Source organism: Delphinus delphis, chromosome 1, assembly GCF_949987515.2.
Source record: "Delphinus delphis chromosome 1, mDelDel1.2, whole genome shotgun sequence".
NCBI classification, from domain to species: domain Eukaryota; kingdom Metazoa; phylum Chordata; class Mammalia; order Artiodactyla; family Delphinidae; genus Delphinus; species Delphinus delphis.
In genome coordinates this window covers 53,109,728-53,137,530 of record NC_082683.1, presented here as the reverse complement: position 1 = coordinate 53,137,530, position 27,803 = coordinate 53,109,728, and the positions used below count along the sequence as shown (strand labels likewise).

The following is a 27,803-nucleotide window of genomic DNA, read 5'->3' as shown; positions in this document are numbered from 1 at the left end:
CCTCTCTTGTTGCAGAGCATGGGCTCTAGGCGTGCGGGCTTCAGAATTTGTGGCTCACGGGCTCAGTAGTTGCGGCTTGTGGGCTCTAGGGCGCAGGCTCAGTAGTTGTGGCGCATGGGCTTAGTTGTTCCGTGGCATGTGGGATCCTCCTGGACCAGGGATAGAACCCATGTCCCCTGCATTGACAGCCAGATTCTTAACCACTGCGCCACCTGGGAAGTCCTGAAAGCAGTGAACTTTAAACTAAATTACACATAGATTAAAATAGCAAATACCAAAACTAAGGTGCTAGATGACATTCTATTTCAGAATCACATAATTATGGGGTTAGGCAGCATTCTTAAGAGGTAATCGTCTGTCTTTAAGCAAGGCTACACCTAGTAGTCCCCAAGCAGAGGAAGTTATGCAATTCTTTGAAATATTTGGGAAAAGAATATTCCACAACTCTTTTTCATACTTGTCCCAGTGCCACATGATACTGATAACAGAAAATTTACTACCTTAACAATTATCTAGAACTGAACCAGTTCTAGCAATGACCCCATACATCCATGATTCCCATCCTTTCCTGGTTGTGGTAGGCAGAATTCTAAGATGGCCCTCCAGATTCCTGCCCCTGGTATACATGTTTTGTATAAGCCTTCCCCAAGCATGTGGGCAGGACTTGTGGATACGAGATAGGCACTCAATTGATAGGTTATATTATGTGATGAATGTATGACAATGGTCACCTTTGGTTATACAGTGATTCAAAATGAATATACCAGCATTACATGGTTATATTTAGTGAGAAAATGGAATGGTATCTGAAGGTAGCTCCCTCAATTTCCCTTATTTCTACCTCTACAATGCTGCGTGATTTTCCATTCTTTTCTTCCCTCCCCAGGTAGCAAACGAAAGGTACCTCTTTATCTCAAGGTTATCAAGTGTCTCTTTCAGAATTTCAATTGTTCTCTCTCCTCTTAGTCATTCCCCACAGCCTACAACACATAGGATCTCCTACCTGGCAGAACGTTTCCATGACTCTTTTGAACTTTGGTGCTTCTCCTTCCTTTCTGTGTCAGACCTGCTTGTTCCAGATCTACCCTACTGTTCCTAAAGAACATTGGCCTCATCTGGGCCCAGATCCAGATCAATAATCCCCATCAGGTTTCAGATCCTAGCCCAGTGACATGAAATAAGAATGGCACAATAGGGTACCACTGATATTGGTTTCAAGCTGGCCCTTGCCCCAATGTTTCTTCTACTTGCTTTATTTCTTTAACCCCTAGTTTCTTAGGCCTTTTAGTCTGGCTACATGATAGATTCATTCTCTGAGCTTTCAACTCTCTTTCTATCTTCTCTAATCAGCGGGTTGTCTTCTCCCTTCTGATATCATACGAATTTGGGACATTTTTCTTTTCTTTCTTTCAGCTTAAAAAGAATGAGGTAGTGAATCCCCATGCTCTCATCACCCAGCTTCAACAATTATCAACGTAAGCCCACATTGGATTATCATTTTTGTGTGTGTGGTAAAAAGTACATAACATTAAATTTACCACCTTAATCATTTTTAAGTATAAAGTTCAATAGTGTATTCACATTGTTGTACAACAGATCTCTGAAACTCTTTCATATTTTAATTCTGAAACTCTGTACCTACTAAACATCAATCATGTTGGATTATTTTTAAAGCAAATTCCAGACTTTATATCAGTTCGTTAATAAACATTTCAGAATGTATCTTAAAGGAAAAAAAGATGCCCCCACCCCACTTCTTTTTGTACAACCGCAAAACCCTTATCGCACTTAAATCAAGGTTTCAACAGGAAACAGAGGATACACTCAAATAAGATAACTTTAAGAGGGTTTATTTAAAGGTTGTGGGTATAGGGGAACCACAAGGTATAGTACAGTAACCTAGGGTAAGTGACTGAGCTGGTACTACCTCCAGACCCATAAGGATATGGGGAGGGAGTGGTTACCAGAACCTGGAAAAAGAAAGAATCTATAGAGTGGGCTGCACTGAAAAAATCAATGACCTTAGGTCAAGAGACACAGTAGGGTGATCTTGCAGGGAGGGAGACAGGGGAATGATACCCTGACATTACTCTCCTCCCTCTCTCTCTTCTTTTGCTAGTAGTTTTCACTGGCCTAGTCCATCTAATGGCTAAAGGGCATGGGAGCCCTACTGATATAATCCATAGAGTCCAGCCTTCTGGAGCAGAGAGTAGGGTGGAGAGTGGTTCTGGAGGAACAAAGGGAAGATACCCAGAAAATAATAATTCTTAATATCACTTAATATATTTATATGAACCATTCTAGCAAATTATTGAAACTGGGAAGGGGATTCTGGGAGCCCACTGAATTTATAGCCGGTTGGTCACAAGTACAAGTGGTAACCTATGACTTGCAGCTGTCATCTTAGGTGGGGGTAATCTTGCAGGATTGAGCTCTTAACTTGTGGGGTCTATGCAAAACCCAGGTAGGTTGTGTCAGAACTGAAATGAACTATAGACACCCAGTTGGTGTTTGGAGAGTTGGAGAATTGGTTGGTGTGGGGAAAAAACCTCCACATATTTGGTGTCAGTGTTGTGAATAAAATCAGTTCAAGATGTAATTCACATTCCATACAATGCACCCATTTAAAGTGTAAAATTTACATAGATTTTAGTATATTCACGGAGTTGTACAACCATCACAATTAATTATAGAACATTTTAATCACCCCCAAAAGAAACGTTAAAGCCATTAGCAGTCATTCTCCATTCTCCCTTTCTCTCACCCCTGGGAAGAACTAATCTACTTTCTGTCTCTATGGCTTTGTCTATTCCACACGTTTCATATAACTTGTGACCTTTTGTGTCTGGCTTCTCTCACTTAGCATAATGTTTTCAAGATCCATCCATGTCGTAGCATGTATCAGTACTTTATTTAATTTTATTGTCAAATAATATTCCATTGTATGTATATACCACATTTTATCCATTCGTCAGTTGATTGGCATTTGGGTTGTTTCCAATTTTTGGCTATTGTGAACAATGCTGCTATAAACATTTCATGTGCAAGTTTTTGTGTGGACATATGTCTTCATTTCTCCTGGGTATATACCTAAGAATGGAATTTCTGGGTCACATGGCGACTCTATATTTAAACATGTTGGGGACTTGCTAGACCGTTTTCCAGAGCAGCTGCACCATTTTACATTTCCATCAGCAGTATAAGGGGGTTCCAGTTTCTCCACATCCTCATCAACAGTTATTAATATCTGTCCTTTTTTTAAAAAAAAAAAATTATTTATTTATTTATTTAGACTGTGTTGGGTCTTCGTTTCTGTGCGTGGGCTTTCTCTAGTTGCGTCAAGCAGGGGCCCACTCTTCATCGCGGTGCGCGGGCCTCTCACTGTCGCGGCCTTTCTTGTTGTGGAGCACAAGCTCCAGACGCGCAGGCTCAGTAGTTGTGGCTCACGGGCCCAGTTGCTCGGCGGCGTGTGGGATCTTCCCAGACCAGGGCTCGAACCCATGTCCCCTGCATTGGCAGGCAGATTCCCAACCACTGCGCCAACAAGGAAGCCCAATATGTGTCCTTTTGATGCTAGTCATCCTAATGGGTGTGAAGTGATATTTCTCTGTAGTTTTGATTTGCATTTCCCTGATGGCTAATGATGTTGAACACTTTATTCATATGTGCATTGGCCATCTGCATATCTTCTTTGGAGAAACGACTATTCAAATCATTTCCTCATTTTAAAATTAGGTTATTTGTCTTTTTATTATTGATATATGAGTCGTTTATACATTCTAGACAGAAGTCTCTTATGAGACAAATGATTTGCAAAAATTTTCTCCCATTCTTTGGTTTGTTTTTTCATTTCCTTGATGGTGGTGTCTTTTGAAGCACAAAAGTTGTTAATTTTGATGATGTCCAATTCACCTTTTGTTGCTTGTGCTTTTATTCTATTTTTAATCTTTTAAAAATTCCTTGCTACTTATTTCTTGAAGGAACCAGGTCATTATGTCCTGTACAATTTACCATATTCTCAATTTTGCTAATTGCAACCCTAGGGTATTACTTAACATGTTCCCCCAACCCCTATATTTTCTATAGGCTCATAATTAGATTCAGAGGTTTGATCAGATTTGGGTTTAAACTTCTGACAGAAATACTTCATAGGTGGTACTGTATGCATCCTAAACATCTCCTCTTTACATCACATGAGGAGGAATACAGTGACTGATTGAATTTTTTGTGATGTTAAGATTAATCAGTGGGTTCTGTTCTTATTGGCCTAACCCAACCATTTAAAATTCTCCAACAGGCTCTTATTTAATGGTTTATCAGCTATAAGGTTTGGGTCAGTGCTGTCCAATAGAACTTTCTATGGTGATGGAAATGTTCTATCTGTACACTGTCCAATATGGTAGCCTCTAATCACATGTGGCTATTGAGTACTTGAAATATGCCTAATACAACTGAAAAATGACTCAAATTTTAATTAACTTAAATGTAAATGGTTACATGTGACAAGTGGTTAATGGATAGTACAGGTCTAGGTTCACTATTTCACCAGAGTCTACACTACCTCTGCACTTGTTAGCTCAAATTCTTCTAAAATAACTTCCCCTCATCAAATATGACTACCTTGGAATACAGCTCATTCAGAAAAGGCATAACTTCGGCCTGTTTTTAAAGTGGGCACTGAGCCTACATTTCAGGCCATTTTGATTGGGGTAGCCTGGCCTTTGGGCCCTTCCCGACTGAAGAACCATGAGGGGCATACATTCTGTTTTAGGAGGATTGTTACTGTAGTCTCCGTGTCACTTGCAGGGGGTCGGTAATAGAAACTATTGGCGCTTCATACTTCTTCCCCACAGCTCATCTCTGATTTTAGTTGCAGCTGTGGTGGACAGTTATGCACACGGATGGCTTCCTACCTGAAGCACCTACCATATCGCTCAGCTTTTTGCAGCATGGAGTGTGGGAGTAGTTAATGTCCCGAGGATCAGCCTTCAACCAAGGGTAGCTAAATACTCAACCTCACAGGGCCAATTCTGAAGTGCATACTAAACAGTTCTCCGGAGGGTGGCAGGCAGGATTAAGCTTTGCTGCCCACTGTGCTAACACTCAATAATGCCCCCTTTACTGGCTTTCTCTCTAGTCCACTCTCTCTACTCCCTCTCTCCAGCTTCTAGGCTCTCTTCCCTAATAAACTGCCTGCTTCCAAGTTGTGTCTCAAGCTCTGCTTTGGGGGAAATGTAAATTAGGGCAGGATCTCAAAATACTTTAGTCCATGGCATTTGGGCCAACAGTCTTGGCTTGACTCATGTGCCTACCCCTAAACCAGTCACAGAAGACAGGGGAATGTGCTGCTCAGCTTGGCCAGGCCTAGGTCACACGCTCATCCTTGAAACTGGGCTGCGGGAATTTGCTCCATAAAAATGTGGTGATTGAGACCGGTGGATTGAGACCTGTGTGTTTGTGTGTGTGTGTGGCGGGGGTGGGGGCTGTATGTGCGGGTGTGCACACACACACACACACACACACACAGGGGGTAGTGTGGGAAGCATGGACGCTGGTCAGCCAAAACAATTCCCCTCTCAGTCCCTCTGTTGAGCTCCACACATATCCCTGAGACTGGACTCCTGTGGGACATGGATACCTGCCCACATTGGACTTGTCTGTGACGTCAGCTGTTCCCCAGAGGTGGGGACCACCATTCTTGCTTGAAGTATTCCCCAGCCTCTGTCTAGCCTGCTTACAGCTTGTCCTCTTCCTGCTCTAAATGTTCCCACCAAACTGCACAGTGCATGCAATGTCCTTTCAGACACTTTGGCAACTAGTGAGTCATGTACACAAAGAACCATTCAAAGCAAAATGTGGTCATTTCTCTGAGAGAGTAGTGAAAAGATGTTTGGAGAGCAGAGATAAAGGCATATAACATCTGGCTGGGAGCATGAGAGCAGACAAACGATTCAGCGACAATCAAGCACCCAGGACAAGCTTAAGGGTAGGATGAATAATGATAATAACAGTGATAATAATAACAGCAGGGTAGCTGTTATTATCCCTGTTAACAGCAGGTATAATAATAACAATGAATCCTCATAATACTCTTTCAAGTAGGTACAATTATTACCCTGTTTTAGAGTTGAGGTTAAGTAACTTGCTCAAGGTCACATAGTAAGGAGGTGGCAGCATATGATCGGGTTCCTATCATGGAGGGTCTTAAAGGCCAGCATACAGTGTTAGCCTTGACTTGTAGTTCTTTGAGTAGCTGTTTCATGTTTCCCAATGGACTCAAACTTCCTGAGAACAGCACTTTGTACTACACTTGGGGAGAAGCTACATATGTACCTCTTTGAATAGACCACCTTTATTGGAGTGAGCATTGTTAAACAAAATAAATGAAGTCTTCCACAGTGGTTAGAGCACTGTGGATCTGACAGGAAGTTATGGATCTGACTAATTGAGGCTTTCACCTCTGACTCAATGTGTGACTCTGGGCAAATGAACTAACAGCTCCATGCTTCTGACTTTCCAACTGTAAAAGAGAGGAAAAGAAGTATCCAACATACTTCACAGGGACACAGCAAGACCATAATAAATAAATAAATAAATAAATACACATATTAAATTCTTGCAACACTTAAGAGAAAGGTACTAAGGAAACCACGGTATTTTTCTTAGTTTCACCGTAACATCAGTAATCAGCAAATATGCATTAGGAGCCAAACACATTAGACACTATGGGATTACAACAGAAAAATGAAACATGATTTCTGCTAGTCCCTGTTTTATAGGATTTGATGGGCAAGATCAGCTTGATTGGTAAATATACAGATTACTTAACAGAATATCAAAATGGTAAAGTACATTAGCGCTCATCTGGTTCAACATATATATATGAAAAATGAGATTCAAAAGGGATATGTAATAGTCTCAGGAAGAGTGTTACTAACGGGGAAACACGTGTCTTCAAAGAAAAGGCCTGGGCTCAGGGTCTGAACTTCGGTTGAAGAGGTTACCATCTGTGGGACCCGGGGCCAGTCGCTTAGTTTCTCTGAACCAAATTCCTTTCCTCTAAAACGAGGATAATAATTTACTTCCAAGAGCTGTTGTGAAGATTAAGTAAAATCATGCATGCATGTAAAACTTTAATCCAGTGCCTGGCTTAGCACCACAAGTCAACTATTATTATCGTTACCTCTGCAGGAGAAAGCTCTTTTCTGGCTCTTTTTCTGTAAGAAAAAACATTCCTTCTCCAGTCAGACCCCGTTAACAAGGTCGCAGCAGAACAGAAAGTGCTTTCAACTGCACGGAGATGGGTGCTGCAGGAACGTGGACCCAGCCCTCCCGGGCGGCACAGCACAGCCGCCTTGGCAAAGCCCGTCTTCCATTTCCTTCCGTTCCTTTTCGGGAGAGCCTGGCTCCCCCCCACGCGCTCGGTTATCTTATTCTCTTGCTTCGCCAGGTCGCTGGCCCCTCTCTGGCTTCTCTTTGCGTCCTCTCGGTCATGCGGGCCCCGCGGCAGCCGGGAGACCAGAGCCTGCGGCTCGGTCCCTCCACGCCCCAGTTTTCCTCTTCGCTTCCGCGGGCCGCAGCTGCGTTCCGAAGCCAGGTTTCCCGATGGGATTGACGCGCTGAGGGGAGGAGCGGTTTCTTGCTGCGCGCCTCTCAGGAGCATTACGGCCGGGCTCGTTCCCGGCTCCGGCCGCCAGCCCCAGCCTCACGGGTCCGGAGCGGGGACTGGCGGAGGCGGCGAGGGAGGGAGCGCGAGTGAAGAGGCACGCGCCCGCCCGTCCGCGCCCAGACCGCCGCAGCCGCCTTAGCAGCCATGGCCGAGCGCCGAGCCTTTGCCCAGAAGATCAGCAGGTAAATCTGGGGCGTGGGGCGCGCCGCCGCAGCCGGGGGAAGAGTCGGAGAATCCTCCCGGCCCGGGCCTAGGAGGCGGGTGGGTGTGGCGACGCGGACGCCGGGATCCCGCGGCCTGGTCGGCGGCTGGGCGGAGAGGCAGAGGGGCGGAGGGGCGGAGGGGGCTCTCGGCGGCCGCGGTGGCTGCCCAGGCCTGGCGCCGCCCTCCGAACCCGGCCCTTAGCCCGCGCCTCGGCCAGGGTCGCTGAGAGCCCCGCACGCCCGCGCCCCTGCCTCCGCCGGCTCCTCGGGCCCCCGGGCCTGGAGTTCGCGGCGGCTTATTGAAGGGCTGGCGGGGGAAGCTCTTCTGTCGGCCGCTCGGCGCTTCCCAAATTCTTTGTGTCCCCACCCCCGGGCTGGCCGGGGCCCTTTCTTTCTCCCCGCCCACCCCCGTTGCCCCTCAGGAGGGTGCGGGGGTCCGCCCTCGTCTCCACCCCAACAAAAGATTCGGCGCGCGGCGGGCTCCCGGCCGGTGCGAGGCCCCCCCTCCTTCAAGCCTCTCACCCTTCCCAGAGATCTGACAGGAATCCTCTTTGCACCCAGAGGTCCGATTCAGAGTGGGCTCGTGCACCCAGAATCGAAAACGTACGGCCTAAATGAAAAGTTGAGAGCTTGTGGTCTGCACCTTCGGTGTCCAGCTGCCCGATCTGACGAATTGTAGGCTGGAGCTTGATCCTAGTAGCGTGTGAATGTAAACTGCGCCTGTGTTTCTCATAGCTCCAGAGGAAGATGGATGATAGGCAGTGTTCTTTATACACCGGCCCTTTGACTCGTGTTTTTAGAAGTCTAGCAGTGAGCAAGCGATCACGGTTGAGGTTTCTGAGCTTTTCATCCACTTGTGGTGGGGAGGTTGCCACCTTTCTCCCCCCTAAAACTAAAAATTGAATTACGGTGGAGGATTCTAACATTTGTAGACTTTCATTGTGGAATATATCAGTGGGTAGGACACTAGACATGTTTTGTTTAATAAGACCATATTTCTGTTCATCTGAAGTCCCAAGAGAAGAAACATTCGAATGTATTACTTTTTCGACAATTGTATTTCTGTGACTCTGGATCTTTTTAGTTCGCTGATGTTTATTAAAGATTTTTGGACCTACCAAACAGGTCGTTTCTTAACTGCTTGAACTTCCATAGTGTTACTCTCTTTTGGCACTTTTTCATTTAAAACTAACATCTGTTTCATTTAAGCTTTGTGCTTTTCTTTTTTTCTTTCGAGCTTTAAAACACATATTTTATTTTCTCCTTAAGAGACAAAATAGCAAGTGCTTAAGAGCATAAGCTCAGACTGTGACCACGGGCTTAAATCCTGACTGTTATTTTCTAAGTTGGCACCTTGGCCAAATTGTTTAAGGTCTTTACTTGTTTGGAAAGTGGGTAAAAAAACCGGTACCCAGCTCATAGAGTTGTTGCGAACATTAAACGGAATAATTTGTGTAAAGGGTTTAAGTACAGTGTATGGCCTTTACTAGCTATCATGGAACACTTAACAGTAATTAGTATAACCTAGGGAGCTGTGATAGACTTAATAGGAAATTATTACTTTTGTTCTTTTTAAAAATTTTTTTGTAAAATAACTTGGTTTTGTTTCTGAAGGCAGTGCCATTTAAAAGTAGATGCATTACTTGACACGCATGCTTAGTATTAATTTCTCTTAAATAGAACCAAAAGCTTATCTCTGAGAACATTGTGCTGATCAAGAAAGTGCACATAAGGGAGTTAGGTGTGAAATACATACAATGTCTGTTCTCCGTTCATGGAATTTGTTCTCAGATAGGGCATGACAAAACACAAGAAAAAAAGATAACCAGTTTTGCAAAACAACAAAAAAATTCAAGTTAGTATAGCCGTTTAAAGTTATAAAAGTAAGGCAATGGAAATGAAGAGACATGCATTGATTGGAGAGATACTTAGGAGGTAGGCATGGCAGTGATTGATGATTGCTTGGATAAGGAAAGTGAGGAAGACTGAAGAGTCTGGGAGGACATCCAAGTTTCTGACTTGGGCAACCAGGATGGAGGCAGTTGTTGAGTAAGGGAGGACAGGAGGAAGAATGGGTGTGAGGGTGGGAAATGAGGTGGGATGGAGATGATGATTCAGTTTTGGACATGTTGATTTTGAGGTGCTCATGGAGCATTCCAAGAGAAGTGTCTATGAAGCTGTTGGTACAGGTGTAAGGTGCAGAAGAGAGATTGGGTTGGAGATATAGATTTGGGAGTCATCAGCAAGTAGATTGTAATTAAAGCCAGAGGAGCAGATGAGATAGTTGAGGAGGAATGCACAGGCTTAATCTGGAGGGAAGACCAAGGACAGAACTGCTATAGATGATGAATTATTATCTGCTTATTGTGAATGAAAGGTACTTTCCTCCAAGTTACCAAATATGGCTGAATAATACCTCTGAATAAATTATTGTTCTGCTTCTTAGTTTCCTACTGGGGGAAGTATAGCACAACTCTGGAGACAGACTGCCTGGTTTGACATCCTAGCACTGCCCCCCATTGTGTAAACTTGGATGAGTTACTTCCTCTCACTTTTGCCTCATTTTCCCTATCTATAAAATGGGGTTAATAGTAGGGCTCACCTTATAGGATTGTTGTAAGGATTAAATAAATCCATACGTATAAAATGCTTATGACAGTGCTTTTTAGGTAATAGTACACAGTAAGTATCACTATTTTTTTTATTATTACAGGATTTATAATATGGCCTAGGACTATTATTTGGAAGTAATAATCCTTTTTATGATATACCTATATGAACTTTGTTGCTCTGTGAAAAGCCTGTTGCTACTGGAAAACTTATTTTTCTTTTTTAAAGCTTTATGATTTTTCAGAAACCTTTACTTTGAAAAGAATTACACTGATCTCTTTTCTGGCTCAGTTTTTTCCTAGCCCTTTGCATTTAGTGCTGTTATTTTTTGAGGCTGTGATTTGGTGATTTTTCAAAGCTCTTTATTGTGCAACACTGATTGTGCTACTAACCTTGGCTCATCATAGAAAAGCAGACTTCATGTCAAGTATTGCCTCTTGTCTGTTCTCCCTACATTTATGTATGTATGTATGGCTGCGTTGGACCTTTGTTGCTCTGTGTGGACTTTCTCTAGTTGCGGTGAGCAGGGGCTATTCTTTGTTGCGGTGCACAGGCTTTTCATTGTGGTGGCTTCTCTTGGTGTAGAGCACAGGCTCTAGGCGCACGGGCTTCAGTAGTTGTGGCATGCAGGCTCAGTAGTTGTGGCTCACGGGCTCTAGAGCACAGGCTTAGTAGTTGTGGCACATGGGCTTAGTTGCTCCGTGGCATGTGGGATCTTCCTGGACCAGGGATCGAACTCATGTTCCCTGCATTGGCAGGCAGATTCTTAACTACTGAGCCACCAGGGAAGTCCCTGTTCTCCCTACTTTTTGAGGACAAGGCATATGCCTTGTTAACCTTTGTAATCACTCCCTAGTGTATAATAGGTACAATTTATGGAATGTTGATTGTAGATAAATGACCTAGGATTTTGTTTGGATTATTTTGTCCTATCACTTGATATTCAGCTGTAATGAAGAACATTTGTGTATACTTAAAACACTTTTTACCACATTCTCATCTTCATAACCCAGAGGGCAGAAGAACATAGTAAAGAAGGTAGACTCTAGATCACATCACCCAGGTTGAAATTCTCCCTATACTAAATAATAGCTGTGTAATCCTGGGCAGTTGATCTAACCTCTTTGTCTTTGTTTGCTCATCAGTAAAGTGGAGCTAAAAACCTCTGTAGGATTAATTTGAGGATTAAATGAGATAATACATGTAAGACACTTAGAACTGTGCCTGAAACATAATAAGCATTCAAAAAATGTTAGCTGCTGCTATTATTCCTATATTATTTACTGTTATTTATTTATTTGTTTATTTTTATTGGGGTATAGTTGTTTTAAAATGTTGTGTTAGTTTCTATTGTACAGTGAAGTGGAGTTCCCCGTGCTATACAGCAGGTTCTTATTAGTTATCTATTTTATACATATTAGTGTATATATGTCAATCCCAATCTCCCAATTCATCCCACCTCACCACCCCCACTTTCCCCCCTTGGTGTCCATACATTTGTTCTCTACATCTGTGTCTCTATTTCTGCCTTGCAGACCGGTTCATCTGTACCATTTTTCTAGGTTCTACATATATGCGTTAATATACGATATTTGTTTTTCTCTTTCTGACTTACTTCACCCTGTATGACAGTCTCTAGGTCCATCCACGTCTCTGCAAATGACCCAATTTCGTTCCTTATTGTGGCTGAGTAATATTCCATTGTATATATGTACCATATCTTCTTTATCCATTCCTCTGTTGATGGACACTTAGGTTGCTTCCATGTCCTGGCTATTGTAAATAGTGCTGCAGTGAACACTGGAGTGCATGTGTCTTTTTGAATTATGGTTATTTACTGTTATTTATTATTCCCATAATACAGATGCAGAACTGAGGCCTACTGAGAATGAGATTATTTGCCTTAATTGAGGTTCAAACCCTAGTCCTCTGATTTCAGATCTTAAATTATTATTATTCGACTGTATTTTCTTTCTGCAAAATATTTTCTTCTGTGGTAGTTCTAGATTTTCTAACAGTGCTGCTATTAGTATACCAAAAGTTATCCTTGTTTTCTTAATCTTTGTTAATTTCGTATCATTTTGCTGCCTAAGAAGCAGAATTTAATGAAAGGCTTTCATCAGATCTTTATTTCTGAGGAAAATCCTACATGAGTAGGATTTCCTGGGTATAGGCTTATTTATAACCTCAATTGTTTTTAGTCTTGAATCTGTTCATAACTCTGGCTGAATAGGCTCAATCTTTTAATCTACTTTGTTCAATTCATAATCTCACTCCTGATAAAAGTAAGTCCTTTCCACATAGTATCAACTATTTCAGTGCTGCCTGTTTCATCACTTTGGACACATATACCACTTCCCTGACCTTCTGTTGTACTCATTTCACTAACTGTTAATGCTGAATATCTAACCTATTTCTTGCTCCCGAGCTGCAGAGTAGTGTTAGAGGGAGACTAGAATAGTCCAGAGTTGATCTTTAAAAAAAAAAAAAAAAATTATTTATTTAGTTGTGCCAGCTCTTAGTTGCGGCAGGCGGACTCTTCAGTTGCAGCAGGTGGGCTCCTTGGTTGCGGCATTTGGGCTCCTCATTTGTGGCATGCAAACTCTTAGTTGTGGCATGCATGGGGGATCTAGTTCCCTGACCAGGGATGGAACCCAGGCCCCCTGCATTGGGAGTGCAGAGTCTCATCCACTGTGCCACCAGGGAAGTCCCCAGAGTTGATCTTTTATTAATTAATGTCTTATCATTTGAAATGAGGTTTATTCCAAATAATGTCTCTTATTTATCATCTTTGTTTCCCTACCCCATCTTTTACCGAAAAGTTTGGGACCATACCACATGAGTCCTTCATTTTAACCTCAGCATATGACTGTCCCAATATATTGTTCAACCATCTTTCTCTTGAGCCTGAAGGGTATCTTGTACCTAAAACTTACCTGTGTTATTGTACTTTGAATCCCATACCTTGCCACCTCCTCCCAACCTTGATCTCACAATATTCCCTTTCCTTTCTAGCATCTTCAATCTATTCTTTTTTATGGATGTTTCCCTTAAGCCATAAGACTTATCCTGCCTTTCTCATCATAAAACAAAGAACCATCGAGTCTTCTGGCATTTCTGGCTGCCAACCAATCATTTCTTTTTCTTTTATAGTCAGTTTTCTCACATGTATGTGGTATAGTCACCAGTACTTCCTGCCTGTTCTCTTTCTCATCAATCCTGGGGCCATATGGTAGTGCTTACCATGCTACCTTATGTGTACTTGGATTATAGAACTCTTGAGAATTAGGAACATCTGACTTTTTTCTTTTGTTCATCACTGATTTCATGAGGTACAGTTTTTTTTTTTTCTTTTTCTTTCTGAACTTTCTCATGCTTGCCCTCCTTTCCCCTTTCCTCCTATTTTATACTGCTTTTCAGAGCTCTTTGAGGGCTGGTCTAGGTCTTTTTATCTACAGTGCTTAGCACAGAAACTTGTGTAAACTGGACGCATAAGAAGTGTAGGAATGAACGCCACCCTGCCACCATGGAGCATCTTTCATTGCCTCACAACAAGGTCATGGCTGATCTAGTCCCTCCCTCCTCCAATTCAAACGTGTTACAAATGAAGTCTCCCTAAAACACAGCTTTTATCATGGCATTCTTATGTTCAAAAATATAAATGTAGTGGCTTCTTATGGGGTTAAATCCAAACTCCTGCTTGCATTTTAAAGTCATCTATAATCTGGTCCTTCTCTTGTTGCTTATTCTCTAGCTTACATTTTGGACTAGTCAGTCTGGTGTTTTCACTTTACCCCCACAAATGCTCTGCTCATTTCCATCTCTATAACTGTTCTGTTGGTTTTGTTTTTTTTTTTATATATCCTGCCTTTCCTTTTTTAAATCTTACCCTTTGCTTTAGAGTACTCCAAGCTGCTGTCCTGACATTTGGGATAACCATTTCCTTGCTTTTCTTTATTTTTACTACCTATGAATGCATCCCTAAGCAATATAATTTTTTATTTTTGAATTCATTTAAATAGAATCATACTGTATGTTTGTATGCTTTTCTATCTTACTACTTTTGCTCAAAATTATATGTCAGATTCAGCCATGATGTTACAAGCAGTTGAAGTTCATTCATTTTCATTGCTTTATATTATTTCATTGTATAAATATACCACAATTTTCCATTCTACAGTAGATGGACATTTGGGTTGTTTCCAGTTTTTGACTATTAGAAACAGTGTTGCTATGAGCATTCCTATACATATATTCTGGTACATATGTTCATGAGTTTTTCTATGGTATGCTCAGGTGTGGAATTGCTAGGTTTTTTTTTTTTTTTGCGGTACGTGGGTCTCTTACTGCTGTGGCCTCTCCCGTTGCGGAGCACAGGCTCCGGACGCGCAGGCTCAGCGGCCATGGCTCACGGGCCCAGCCGCTCCGCGGCACGTGGGATCCTCCCGGACCGGGGCACGAACCCGTGTCCCCTAAATCGGCAGGCGGACTCTCAACCACTGCGCCACCAGGGAAGCCCGAATTGCTAGGTTTTTATTGCTTGTCCTAGCAGTTTTATTTATCATCAAGTTTATTAGGCTATGCCAAACTGTTTTCTAAGATAGTTGTGGAAATTTACACTCCCACAATTTTGCCTTACATAGTTACCATCACTTGGTATTGCCAGCTTTTTCATTTTGCCAATCTGGTGGATGCATGATCCTATCTTACTGTAAAAGTTTTACTACATATTTGCTTGATAACTAATGAGATTGAGCCCTGTTTTGTATGTTTATTGACCATTTGAATTTACTTTTTTGTAAATTACCTAATTAAATACTTTGCCATTTTCCTTCCTTGTTTTTTCCCTTTGGATTGTCTTTTTCTTATTGATTTGTGTGAGTACTTTATATGTATTCCGTAGATTAATCATTTATTGATTATATGTTTCGCAAATATCTTTTCCTACACTGTGGTTTGTTTTTTAATTCTTTTTATAGAGTCTTTTACTTTTTTTTTTGGGCTGCACGTTGCGGCGTGTGGGATCTTAGTTCCCTGACCAGGGATTGAACCTGGGCCTCCTGCAGTGGAAGTGTGGGGTCTTAACCACTGGACAGCCAGGGAAGTCCAAAATGGAATCTTTTGAAAACTACGTTTTAATGCAGTATATCAGGTTTTTTTTTTAACGTTTAGTATTTTGGGGGTCTTGTTTAAGAAATATTTTATTCTCTGAGGTCATTAAGATATTCATCTGATTTATAATAAACTTTGTAATTACCTCCTTTGTGTTTAGGTTTATATTCCACCTGGACTTGATATGTGTATGGTGTGAAATTTTAATTTTTTCAGAATGGATTCTCCTTTCCCCATTGATCTGTCCTGCCATGTCTATAATAGATGTGTGTGTCCTTATTTGTGGGTTTTTTTTAATGGGCTCTCTATTTTGTCCCAGTGGTCTAGTTATACATCTTTTCACTAATTATAAACAATTTTCATTGTAATAAGTTTTGGAATTTGGTAGACTCTCTCCTCTCACTTTAAAAAAAATAAGTGTCTTAGCTGCTCTTAGCTTTTTGAATTTCCGTGTATATTTTAGAATCCACCAAAAACAAACAAACAAAAAACTCCCAAATCCTATTAGAATTTGATTGGGATTGCACTGAATCTGTACATCAATTTGGGGGAGAAATGACATTCTTATAGTACTGATTCATGGTCGTGGTGTATCTCTCCATTTATTTAGGTCTTCTTTGTATCACACAATGAAATTTTGTAGTTTTCTCCGTAAGGTTCTTGCATATCTTTTGTTAGATTTATCCCTAGGTATATAACAATTTTGTATCAGCTATATACCTTGTTAAACTCTTGTTAAATCTAAGAATGTACCTGTGGATTCCTTTGTATTTTCTTTTTCTTTTTTTAAAAATTTTTACCAAAGTTTAATAATAGTCCTTGATTCTTCAAAATGGGCACAGGCTTTTCAACTCCGGACAGTCCTCAGGTTACACAATAGCTTTCTGGGACTGATTCAACCAGAACTGTTGTGCTTTCTCAGGAAAACACAGGGTCAGTCTTTTTCAGGAGACCTTATATTCCAGCTCCATACTTGAGAAACTCCTGGTACAGGAAGACTGAACAAAGCTGAGGGGGAAGATCAGGCTGCAGTCAACCTACTTACTCTCCTGTGGCCTTTCTATTTTCCACGTAGACAGCCGTATCATCTGAAAATCAAGAATTTTTGTTTTGTCTTTTCCAAACCTTGTAACTGATTTATTTTTTTGTGTTGGTTTGCAGGCTATTATCTTGCATTATTCTACAGATTTTTACTACCATTTCTACTCAACATTGTGTTAATATTGAGCATCCTCATTTTGTTTATAATCTCAAAGGGAAAGCTTTCTGTGTTTCACTTAATATTAAGCCTGGTGATTACTGTAGGTTTTTTGTAGGTACTCTTTTAGGCTGGGTTCCCTAGAAAATAGAGACTGAAACAAGGATTAAGAGTTGAGGTTTGGGGCTTCCCTGGTGGCGCAGTGGTTGAGAGTCCGCCTGCCGATGCAGGGGACGTGGGTTCGTGCCCCAGTCCGGGAAGATCCCACATGCCGCGGAGCGGCTGGTCCCATGAGCCATGGCCGCTGAGCCTGCGCGTCCGGAGCCTGTGCTCCGCAACGGGAGAGGCCACAACAGTGAGAGGCCCACATATGGCAAAAAAAAAAAAAAAAAAAAGAGTTGAGGCTTGGACTTCCCTGGTGGCGCAGTGGTTAGGAATCCGCCTGCCAATGCAGGGGACACGGGTTCGAACCCTGGTCTGGGAAGATCCCACCGGCTGCGGAGCAACTAAGCCAATGTGCCACAACTACTCAGCCTGCGCTCTAGAGCCCGTGAGCCACAACTACTGAAGCCCGTGTGCTGCAACTTCTGAGCCCGCATGCTGCAACTACTGAAGCCTGAGTGCCTAGAGCCCATGTTTCACAACGAGAGAAGCCACCGCAATGAGAAGCCCACGCACTGCAACGAAGAGTGGCCCCCGCTCGCCGAAACTAGAGAAGGCCCGTGCACAGCAACGAACACCCAACGCAGCCAACAAAAAAAAAAGTTGAGTTTTTTTCTGGGAGGCATAATCCCAGGGCATTAAAAGAGAAGAGGAAAGTGAAGAGAAGGATGGGAAACAATGCAAGGTGATACCTTATCTCGTTGGCCACTGCTTCACAAAGAGCTAAAGAGAGATCGTTTGCCAGGTGTGCACGCTTGGCCGCACAGGATATCTTTAGACAGAGGAACAGTTCCTTAGATGTGTAGATGGCACTGTGGAAGAAGAGGAAGTTTATCTACCTGCTTTTCTCCTGCATCCTGTTTTCCATTAGTCAATTCAGTCTCCACAGAGAGTGAGTTTCCTTTAGTTTCTGGGATGCATCTTTTGGACCCCTTTGGCAACCGCTTGAGATGTCTCTGCTTTTTCAGTGGCCTTTTACAGAAGAGACTTTTTGGTTGCAAGTGACAGAAACTCAAATCAGATTAATTTGCACATATAAAAAAAAAAGGTGCTGACTCATGTTAACTGAGTACATTGGGTCCAGGGATACAGGTGATGTTAGTAGGCCTCTTATCTTCATGTCTTGGCTAGGTTTTCCACAAAATTATAACAAAATGGTTACAATGAGAATTGACAGCCCCAGGCTCGAATCCTACAAGTTTAGCTGTGGCAGAAAAGATCCAGGGACACAGTTATTGGTCTGGCTTGGATCACATGTCCTTCCTTGAACCAATTACTGTGTTTAGGGATATAGGGGATTCTGGCCAGTCCTGGGTCATATGTCCTCTGTGGTTTGGGGGAGAGATGTGATGGTGTCAGCAACACCCAATCTCAAGGAATGAGTTGCTTATCAAAAAGGAGTTTCTAACCAAAAGAAGGAGGGTCAGAGTGCTGGTCCCCAAAACAACTGATATTCTTTAAATAAAATTAGTCATTTGAAGTTGTGTAGCATCCCTATAATCATTTAAATATATAGCTGTATAGTCAGCTCTACTACCTGCTAAAATTTAAATGTAACTGGTGAAATACAAAAAACAAACAAAACCAGGGTAACCTGATGCCAGCTGTGGATCCCCTGTCTCTTAACTTGGTTAAGTTTAGCTCTCACCTTAATGCCAACTCACAGCCTCCCAAAGAGGTCTACTTGGTTCTTGTTTTTTGGCTTTCCCATGCTTCTTTCTGCACCTGCACTCCTGCATCCACATGAGGTGTTCCATGTTTGTCCTGTTACACCAGAAAACTGAACTCCTTCACTCATATCAGCCTTTTAATGATTTTAAACTTTGCTAAAGATACAGGGGTGGTGGTAAGGAGCCTCAGAGTCCAAAACTTTCTTAGTGACTCCACTGCAACTCCTCTTTTTCCTGTCACCATCATTCTTTCTCTGACTGTAAGCAATTTCTTACCCTTATCGTCACAGAGTAGTTCCAACCATATCCAAGCTCTTTTTGTTTTTTAAAAAGACAACTTTATAGAGGTATACTTTACATACCATACAGTTAATTCATTTTAAGTGTACCATTCAGTGATTTTTAGGAAATTTATAAAGTTGTGAAACCATCACCCACAATCCTGTTTTAGAGCATTTTCGTCCCCCTCCCCCCAGAACCCCTTGTGCCAGTTTGTAGTCACTCCCTAGTTCCACCCCAAGCCCCAGGCAACCACTAATATGCTTTATGTCTGTCTCTCTTTCTCTAGATTTGCCTTTTCTGAACATATCATATAAATGGAATCATACAATATGTGGCCTTTTGTGTCTGGCTTCCTTCACTTAGCGTAACATTTCAAGGTTTGTCAAGTAGTAGCATGTGTCAGTACTTGTGAAGTGGCATTTCATTATGGTTTTGATTTGCATTTCCCTAATGATTAGTGATGTTTTTCTTGTGCTTATTAACCATTTACATATCTATTTACATATCTGTCTATATTGGTGAACTATCAAAATCTTTTGCTCATTTTTAAATTAGATTATTTATCTTGTTTTTGAGTTGTAAGAGTTCTTTATATGTTTTAGATAAAGGTCCTTTATTAGATATATGATTTGCAAATATTTTCTCCCTGTCTGGTTTGGTTTTTTATTTTCTTAATGGTGACAATGGTGTGTTAGTTTCTGCTTTATAACAAAGTGGAAAAATATGGAACACTTCACGAATTTGCATGTCATCCTTGCACAGGGGCCATGCTAATATTCTCTGTATCGTTCCAATTTTAGTATATGTGTGCCGAAGCGAGCACTTAATGGTGAATTTTGAAGCACAAAGATGTACATTTTGATGAAATCCAATTTATTAATTTTTTTTCTTTTTTATGGATCATGATTTTGGTGTTGTTAGATCTAAGACTTGGCTTAATTTATACTCAAGAAGATTTCCTTCTCTGTTTTCTTCTAGAAGTTTTTATAGTTTTAGCTCTTACTTTTGGTTTATGATCCATTTAGCATTAATTTTTGTGCATGGTGTGAGAAGGGGTCTAAATTCATCTTTTGTATATGAATGTTCAGTTGATGTAACACTCTTTGTTGAAAAGACTGTCCTCTTCTCATTGAATTACCCTGATACCTTGTTAAAAATCATTGATCTGTATGTCTGTCCTTACAGTATCAAACTGTTCTGATTACTCTCATTTTACAGTAAAATTTGATAGCTGGAAGTGTAAGTCCTTCAACTTTTTTTGTCTTTTTCAAAATTGTTTTGCCTATTCTGGATTTTTTCCATTTCTGTAAACATTTTAGGATCAATATCAACATGAATTTTACCAATTTCTGCAAATATTCTTTTTTTTGTTGTTGTTGTTGTTTGTTTGTTTGTTTGTGGTACACGGGCCTCTCACTGCTGCGGCCCCTCCTGCCGCGGAGCACAGGCTCCAGACGTACAGGCCCAGCGGCCACGGCCCACGGGCCCAGCCACTCCGCGGCATGTGGGATCTTCCCGGACCGGGTCACGAACTGCATTGGCAGGCGGACTGTCAACCACCGCGCCACCAGGGAAGCCCTCTTGGGGTTTTGACAGGGATTACATTCAATCTGTAGATTAGTTTGGGGAGAATTGCCATCAACAATATCAAGTCTTCAAATCCATGAACACAGGGCTTCCCTGGTGGTGCAGTGGTTAAGAATCCGCCTGCCACTGCAGGGGACATGAGTTTGATCCCTGGTCCGGGAAGATCCCACATGCCGCGGAGCAGCTAAGTCCATGCGCCACAACTACTAAGCCTGCACTCTAGAGCCCGTGAGCCACAACTACTGAGCCTGCGTGCCACAACTGCTGAAGCTCGTGTGCCTAGAGCCCATGCTCCGCAACAAGAGAAGCCTCCGCTCACCGCAACTGGAGAAAAGCCCGCGCGTGGCAATGAAGACCCAATGCAGCCAAAATAAATAAATAAATAAAATAAATTAATTAAAAAAAAAATCCATGAACACACTGTCTCTTCATTTATTTCGAGCTTTTTTCATTTCTCTTAGTAAAGTTTTAAAGTTTTCAGTGTGCAAGTCTTATACTTCTTTTGTTAAATCTATTTCTAAGTATTATATTGTTTTTGATTTTATCATGAATGGAATTAAAGAATTTGGTTTGTTTGTTGTTGGTTTATAGAAATACAATTGATTTTTGAATATTGAATTTGTATCTTCTGACGTTCCTGAACTTATTTATTAGTTCTAGTAATTTTTGGTGGATTCCTTAAGATTTTCTGCCTACAGGACATATTGTCTGTGAGTAAAGATAGTTTTATTTCTTCCTTTCCAATCTTAATGCTTTTAATTTCTTCCCTTTCCTTCCTTCCTTCCCTCCCTCCTTTCCTCCCTGTCCTTTCTTCCTCCTTCCCTCCCTTTCCTTCCCCCCTCTCTTCCTTCTTTCCATTTTTCCTTCTTTCCTTCCTATATTCCACTGGCTGGATCCTGCAGTGTAGTGTTGAATAGAAGTGGTGAGAGTACACATCCTTGCTTTCTTTCCCGTCTAAGGAAGAAAGCATTTTACCATTAAGTATGATGTTATCTGTAGGCAGATGCTGTAGGAAAGGGAAGGAGGGGAACATTTGAGAAGTATTTAAGACTTAGGATGAACAGAGTTTAGCAACTAATTGTATACAGTTTACATCAGGATATAATTTGTATGTTTGTGGGTAAGGAGATTCTGGCTTTATTTTTATGAAGTAGAGTGGAGTTAAGGATACATTTATTTCCTTTTGGGAGGATTGACTTTTTACAGTAGAGGTTTTTTCCCCTTCAGTTTTCTTTTTAGTTGGCAATTTCAGATCAGTGTTAATTTTTTCAAATGCTAAATTTAAAAATCTTTTTTTCTGTAGTTATAACTTAATATGTTCCATGAAGTAGGGAGCATTATTATCACCATGTTTTAGTTGAGGAAATTGAGATATAGTGAAATGCTGTAGATCAGAATGATGGGGACTTCCAAGTCTCCTTAATACAGTGCTTTCTAAATCTTTAACTTAAATGTCATCCCAAAATAGCGTCAGATGGGATACATGAGTCATCTGACATCTTTTTTCCTTCATCCTCCCCCAAAAGGAACTATGTCTTAAATGTTAAGTGTATTATAGAGAAGGATTATTTCTGTTCTTTGGTTTCACAAATCAACCTGTATGTGTTTTTGTTTTCTTGGAGTTTTAGTGGTTACTGGTCCACTCTGGACCTTAATTCCTAAAGAATTCAACACAGGATAACTTACAAATGACAGTGCCTCAGATGGGAGTTTTATTTAGCCATCCGTGAGAGATAGGAAACAGATCATAGCAGTGGTGGTAGTTATTATAGTGTTCCTATTAATATGTTGGTATATACTACAGACATTTTCACTGGACATCTTTAACTGACCTCCTGGTTAGGTTCTGGAGAATATAGAAATAATTAATATAAACTATAACTAGAATTATTTACCTTTGGAAACTTGCTTCCATGGAAAGAGGCCTTGGGAGTTTTATGGATCTGAATTCAAACCGTCTCTACCTTTCATAAGTTACTCTGTTTTTCAAGTTTATCTAAAAATATCTATTTTTTTCTTACTATAAAATAATATATGGTACTGCAGAAAATGTGGAAATGCAAAAGGCCCAAAAGATAAAATAAAAATCACCCATAATTCTTGATTTAGATAAAAATCTCTCAGTGGAGCTTACATTCAAGTGATGATCTTTGCGAAGACTAGAAATAGCTTAAATGTCTACAGTAGAGACTGGTTAAATACGTTGCAGTTTATTCATTTTATGGACTCTATATCAGATAAAAAGGAGAACAGTGGTTAAGAGTGGGGGCTCTGGGCTTCCCTGGTGGCGCAGTGGTTGAGAGTCCGCCTGCCGATGCAGGGGACACAGGTTCGTGCCCCGGTCCGGGAAGATCCCACATGCTGCGGAGCAGCTCTGCCTGCTGAGCCTGCGCGTCCAGAGCCTGTGTTCCGCAATGGGAGAGGCCACAACAGTGAGAGGCCCGCGTACCGCAAAAAAAAAAAGAGTGGGGGCTCTAAGTTGAGACCTTAGTGCTATTCCTTATTGGTTGTATGACCTGAACGTCTTAAAACTTCAGTATGCTGGTATAGTGCCTACTTCATGAGTTCTTCTGAAGATTAAATGAGGTATATCAAATTTAACACTTTTATGTGTATCTGGCACATTGTAAATGCTTGATAAATATTGCTAGAATATTATTATTATTTTATGTGCTGATATGGAAAGATTCCTAAGATAATTAAGTGTATAATGTAAGATATTGAGAAAAGGTTATGTATGATGTCATATGTCATATTAAAAAAAAGGGATTTCTTATATATGCACTGATGTACACACATCTTTTTCTTGAAGGACACCTAAGAAAATATTCAGTGGTCACATGTGGGGAATACGGTTGGGGATTGGAAATGGTAGAGAGTTACACCTTTTGTTTTTACTTCTTTGTGAACTTTGAGTTTTTAATACCATGTACATTTTCCTTTTATTTACTTTTTTAATCATTTTTTTTTAAAAAAGATGTCTTCCTTTATCAAGTTGTTTTGTCTTTTCTCCATACTGGAAAATCTTATTCTCTCCATACTGGAGAAATCTTATTTTCTCTGCTTCTCATAGTAAGTTTATTTACATAATTGTAGAGCTTGAATGTAGTTCTAGAACCAGCCCTTTGCAGATATGCTGAAGACGTATTAGAGACTACTTTGAGATAAGTAAACATGTTATCTTGTTAAAACATTGCTAAAAAAGAAAAGTTTCACATAGAATAAGAGAGCATTGTGTTTCAGTAGAAGTTTTTTTTTTTCTTCAGTAGTAGTTTTTAAACTTTACCAGTTAACAAATGGGATAGTAATGATGTCAGCTAGGCTCTTAAAGAAAAGGTTTTACACATGTAGAACTCTTCTGTTGTTTCAGATTTTTTCCCCCCAGCAAACACTCACCTGATTACTTGACAGTAATAGATAAAAAGGCATACTTCTTGTGTCTTTCCAATCAATTAGAAAGCAACAATACTTATAGATTAATTTCCTCTGAAAGGCATTTGGAAAGTTCATATACTAGGTAGTCTCTAAATTCTTCCTTTTCCCTTACCTCCTTTTTTCTCTCTCCACTACACCTGTCTCTCCATTCCTCTTTCTCCACCCCCCCCATTGTCTTAATTGTCTTAGACATCGAGGATGTAAAGATTAATAAAATGTAGTTCCTGCACTCAAGAAGTTCCTATCAATTGTTCCATTCTAGCATTCTTATTGAACTACTTTTTTGGGGGGAGGAATTATGAATTTCGCTATAGTCTCATTTTTTTCACTTCAGCTTTTTAAACATTTTTGAAGCACCCAGAGTGTGCTAGGCACTCTGCTGGAGGGTGCAAAGATAAGTAAAGCTAATTGCTTAGTTCCTTGCAAGGAGATAGGTAAATAGATTTGAGAACAATTTGATATGACTAAGGTACTATGACTAAGGTACTGCTCGGTTTTCACAGTGGGGTAGTTCTTGATAGGAAAATGGCACCAGACAGAGTTAAAAAATGTACGTTTTCTTTAATGGCAGAAATTAGCCTGCTTTGAGACATTTATACAAAAAAAGAGACATAGCGTACTCCTATCAGAAGTAAAGTTTCCTTGTCCTCCTTCATTCCTCAAGGAGGTCGCAAAGGCACCTCTGAAGAGGGAGAGTGTTCCAGGCCTGAGAAGCCATATTCTTGATACTTTACCGCACCTTTTTTTTGTCCACCATACTTTTACATCTGTGGGTCGCATTACTACTATTCTAGAAAAATCTACTTTGCAGTTTATGTGCTTCTATCAAAGAGAATGTTTATAAACATTAGGCTTTCTCACTGCTGAAATCAAACTCTGTCAGCAAGCCCAGTTTTTATTCCACCATAGAAAGCAGTCTAGCTAGTCTGCTGCCTGTCTGAACTAGCCTCCTGGAAACTCCATTTCCTTAAATGAATGCGCATAAACACAAAATGCTTTGAAAGCGCAGAGGACGAGTGTCTAACCTGAGGAAAACAGGGCAGAAATAATCAGGCAGGGATATATGGAGGATATGATATACTTCTTGAAGAGTATTTGGCACATCTGTATTCCATATTTAGTTTGCTGGTTTCCTCTGTTAAGGCAGAGTAACCATAACTGAAGTGTTTTAAGCTAAATTATAGACATAATTTGCATCTCTAAAACATAAGGACATTTCCCTCCATTGTTATAATACTGTTTTCCCACATTAAAAAAACACTGATTCTTTTTTTTTTTTTTTTAACATCTTTATTGGAGTATAATTGCTTTACAATGGTATGTTAGTTTCAGCTTCACAACAAAATGAATCAGTTATATATACACATATGTTCCCATATCTCTTCCCGCTTGCGTCTCCCTCCCTCCCACCCTCCCTATCCCACCCCTCCAGGCGGTCACAAAGCACCGACCTGATCTCCCTGTGCTATGCGGCTGCTTCCCACTAGCTATCTACCTTACGTTTAGTAGTGTATATATGTCCATGCCTCTTTATCGCTTTGTCACCGTTTACCCTTCCCCCTCCCCATAGCCTCAAGTCCATTCTCTAGTAAGTCTGTGTCTTTATTCCTGTTTCACCCCTAGGTTTTTCATGACATTTTTTTTTCTTAAATTCCATATATATGTGTTAGCATACGGTATTTGTCTCTCTCTTTCTGACTTACTTCACTCTGTATGACAGACTCTAGGTCTATCCACCTCATTACAAATAGCTCAATTTCATCTCTTTTTATGGCTGAGTAATATTCCATTGTATATATGTGCCACATCTTCTTTATCCATTCATCCGATGATGGACACTTAGGTTGTTTCCATCTCTGGGCTATTGTAAATAGAGCTGCGATGAACATTTTGGTACATGACTCTTTTTGAATTATGGTTTTCTCAGGGTATATGCCCAGTAGTGGGATTGCTGGGTCATATGGTAGTTCTATTTGTAGCTTTTTAAGGAACCTCCATACTGTTCTCCACAGTGGCTGTATCAATTTACATTCCCACCAACAGTGTAAGAGGGTTCCCTTTTCTCCACACCCTCTCCAGCATTTATTGTTTCTAGATTTTTTGATGATGGCCATTCTGACTGGTGTGAGATGATATCTCATTGTAGTTTTGATTTGCATTTCTCTAATGATTAATGATGTTGAGCATTCTTTCATGTGTTTGTTGGCAGTCTGTATATCTTCTTTGGAGAAATGTCTATTTAGGTCTTCTGCCCATTTTTGGATTGGGTTGTTTGTTTTTTTGTTGTTGAGCTGCATGAGCTGCTTGTAAATTTTGGAGATTAATCCTTTGTCAGTTGCTTCATTTGCAAATATTTTCTCCCATTCTGAGGGTTGTCTTTTGGTCTTGTTTATGGTTTCCTTTGCTGTGCAAAAGCTTTGAAGTTTCATTAGGTCCCATTTGTTTATTTTTGTTTTTATTTCCATTTCTCTAGGAGGTGGGTCAAAAAGGACCTTGCTGTGATTTATGTCATAGAGTGTTCTGCCTATGTTTTCCTCTAAGAGTTTTATAGTGTCTGGCCTTACATTTAGGTCTTTAATCCATTTTGAGCTTATTTTTGTGTATGGTGTTAGGGAGTGATCTAATTTCATACTTTTACATGTAGCTGTCCAGTTTTCCCAGCACCACTTATTGAATAGGCTGTCCTTTCTCCACTGTACATTTCTGCCTCCTTTGTCAAAGATAAGGTGACCATATGTGCGTGGGTTTATCTCTGGGCTTTCTATCCTGTTCCATTGATCTATCTTTCTGTTTTTGTGCCAGTACCATACTGTCTTGATAACTGTAGCTTTGTAGTATAGTCTGAAGTCTGGGAGCCTGATTCCTCCAGTTCCTTCTTTCATTATCAAGATTGCTTTGGCTATTCGGGGTCTTTTGTGTTTCCATACAAATTGCAAAATTTTTTGTTCTAGTTCTGTGAAAAATGCCAGTGGTAGTTTGATAGGGATTGCATTGAATCTATAGATTGCTTTCGGTAGTAGAGTCATTTTCACAATGTTGATTCTTCCAATCCAAGAACATGGTATATCTCTCCATCTATTTGTGTCATCTTTAATTTCTTTCATCAGTGTCTTATAATTTTCTGCATACAGATCTTTTGTCTCCTTAGGTAGGTTTATTCCTAGATATTTTATTCTTTTTGTTGCAATGGTAAATGGGAGTGTTTTCTTGATTTCACTTTCAGATTTTTCATCATTAGTATATAGGAATGCCAGAGATTTCTGTGCATTAATTTTGTATCCTGCCACTTTACCAAATTCATTGATTAGCTCTAGTAGTTTTCTGGTAGCATCTTTAGGGTTCTCTATGTATAGGATCATGTCATCTGCAAACAGTGACAGCTTTACTTCTTCTTTTCCGATTTGGATTCCTTTTATTTCCTTTTCTTCTCTGATTGCTGTGGCTAAAACTTCCAAAACTATGTTGAATAAGAGTGGTGAGAGTGGGCAACCTTGTCTTGTTCCTGATCTTAGTGGAAATGCTTTCAGTTTTTCACCATTGAGGATGATGTTTGCTGTGGGCTTGTCATATATGGCCTTTATTATGTTGAGGAAAGTTCCCTCTATGCCTACTTTCTGCAGGGTTTTTATCATAAATGGGTGTTGAATTTTGTCAAAAGCTTTCTCTGCATCTATTGAGATGATCATATGGTTTTTCTCCTTCAGTTTGTTAATATGGTTTATCACATTGATAGATTTGCGTATATTGAAGAATCCTTGCATTCCTGGAATAAACCCCACTTGATCATGGTGTATGATCCTTTTAATGTGCTGTTGGATTCTGTTTGCTAGTATTTTGTTGAGGATTTTTGCATCTATGTTCATTAGTGATATTGG

General features: G+C 40.6%; 1 protein-coding gene and 1 non-coding gene across 4 annotated transcripts in view; one reads left to right on the top strand and one right to left on the bottom strand.

Moving 5' to 3' along the window:
• Window positions 1–6,541: 6,541 nt before the first annotated feature.
• Window positions 6,542–27,803, top strand: part of DOCK7 (dedicator of cytokinesis 7) — a 214,816-nt gene continuing 193,554 nt past the window's right edge. For 2 of the 3 annotated variants that reach the window (XM_060023043.2, XM_060023034.2), the window contains exon 1: window positions 6,544–7,851. In XM_060023043.2, coding sequence (XP_059879026.1) covers window positions 7,814–7,851 — 38 coding nt within the window. In that variant the 5' untranslated portion in view covers window positions 6,544–7,813. Of the gene's footprint in view, window positions 7,852–27,803 lie in introns of all 3 variants that reach the window. The other variant, XM_060023049.2, reaches the window with a different exon arrangement.
• LOC132416813 (U6 spliceosomal RNA) lies at window positions 19,624–19,729 on the bottom strand. Its single transcript, XR_009517732.1, has one exon. It is a non-coding gene; the product is annotated as a U6 spliceosomal RNA (small nuclear RNA).